The following is a 288-nucleotide window of genomic DNA, read 5'->3' on the forward strand; positions in this document are numbered from 1 at the left end:
GTCATCAACGACGGCAAGTGGCACCACATCTGCGTCACCTGGACCACACGGGACGGCGTGTGGGAAGCCTACCAGGACGGCACGCAGACCGGCAACGGCGAGAACTTGGCTCCCTACCACCCCATCAAGCCCCAGGGCGTCTTGGTCCTGGGCCAGGAGCAGGTAAGGGCCGGCGGGGGGGCAGCTCTGAGGGTCTCTGCTGGGCTGGGTGCTCGCAGGGTGGGATGGGGCAGCCTGGCCGTGCATCCCCCATGACGGTGGCCCCTCCGCAGGACACGCTGGGCGGGG

The 288-nt window shown here is 69.4% G+C and overlaps 1 protein-coding gene across 1 annotated transcript in view; it reads left to right on the forward strand.

The window, feature by feature from the left end:
* Window positions 1-288, forward strand: part of LOC104489196 (neuronal pentraxin-1-like) — a gene marked incomplete at its 5' end in the record, with an annotated part of 1,084 nt that overhangs the window by 437 nt on the left and 359 nt on the right. Inside the window, 1 exon segment of the mRNA XM_010131330.1 lies at window positions 1-271. This exon segment is cut by the window's left edge and continues 16 nt beyond it. Coding sequence (XP_010129632.1) covers window positions 1-271 — 271 coding nt within the window.

This window comes from Buceros rhinoceros, unplaced genomic scaffold (genome assembly GCF_000710305.1).
Source record: "Buceros rhinoceros silvestris isolate BGI_N320 unplaced genomic scaffold, ASM71030v1 scaffold42732, whole genome shotgun sequence".
NCBI lineage: Eukaryota > Metazoa > Chordata > Aves > Bucerotiformes > Bucerotidae > Buceros > Buceros rhinoceros.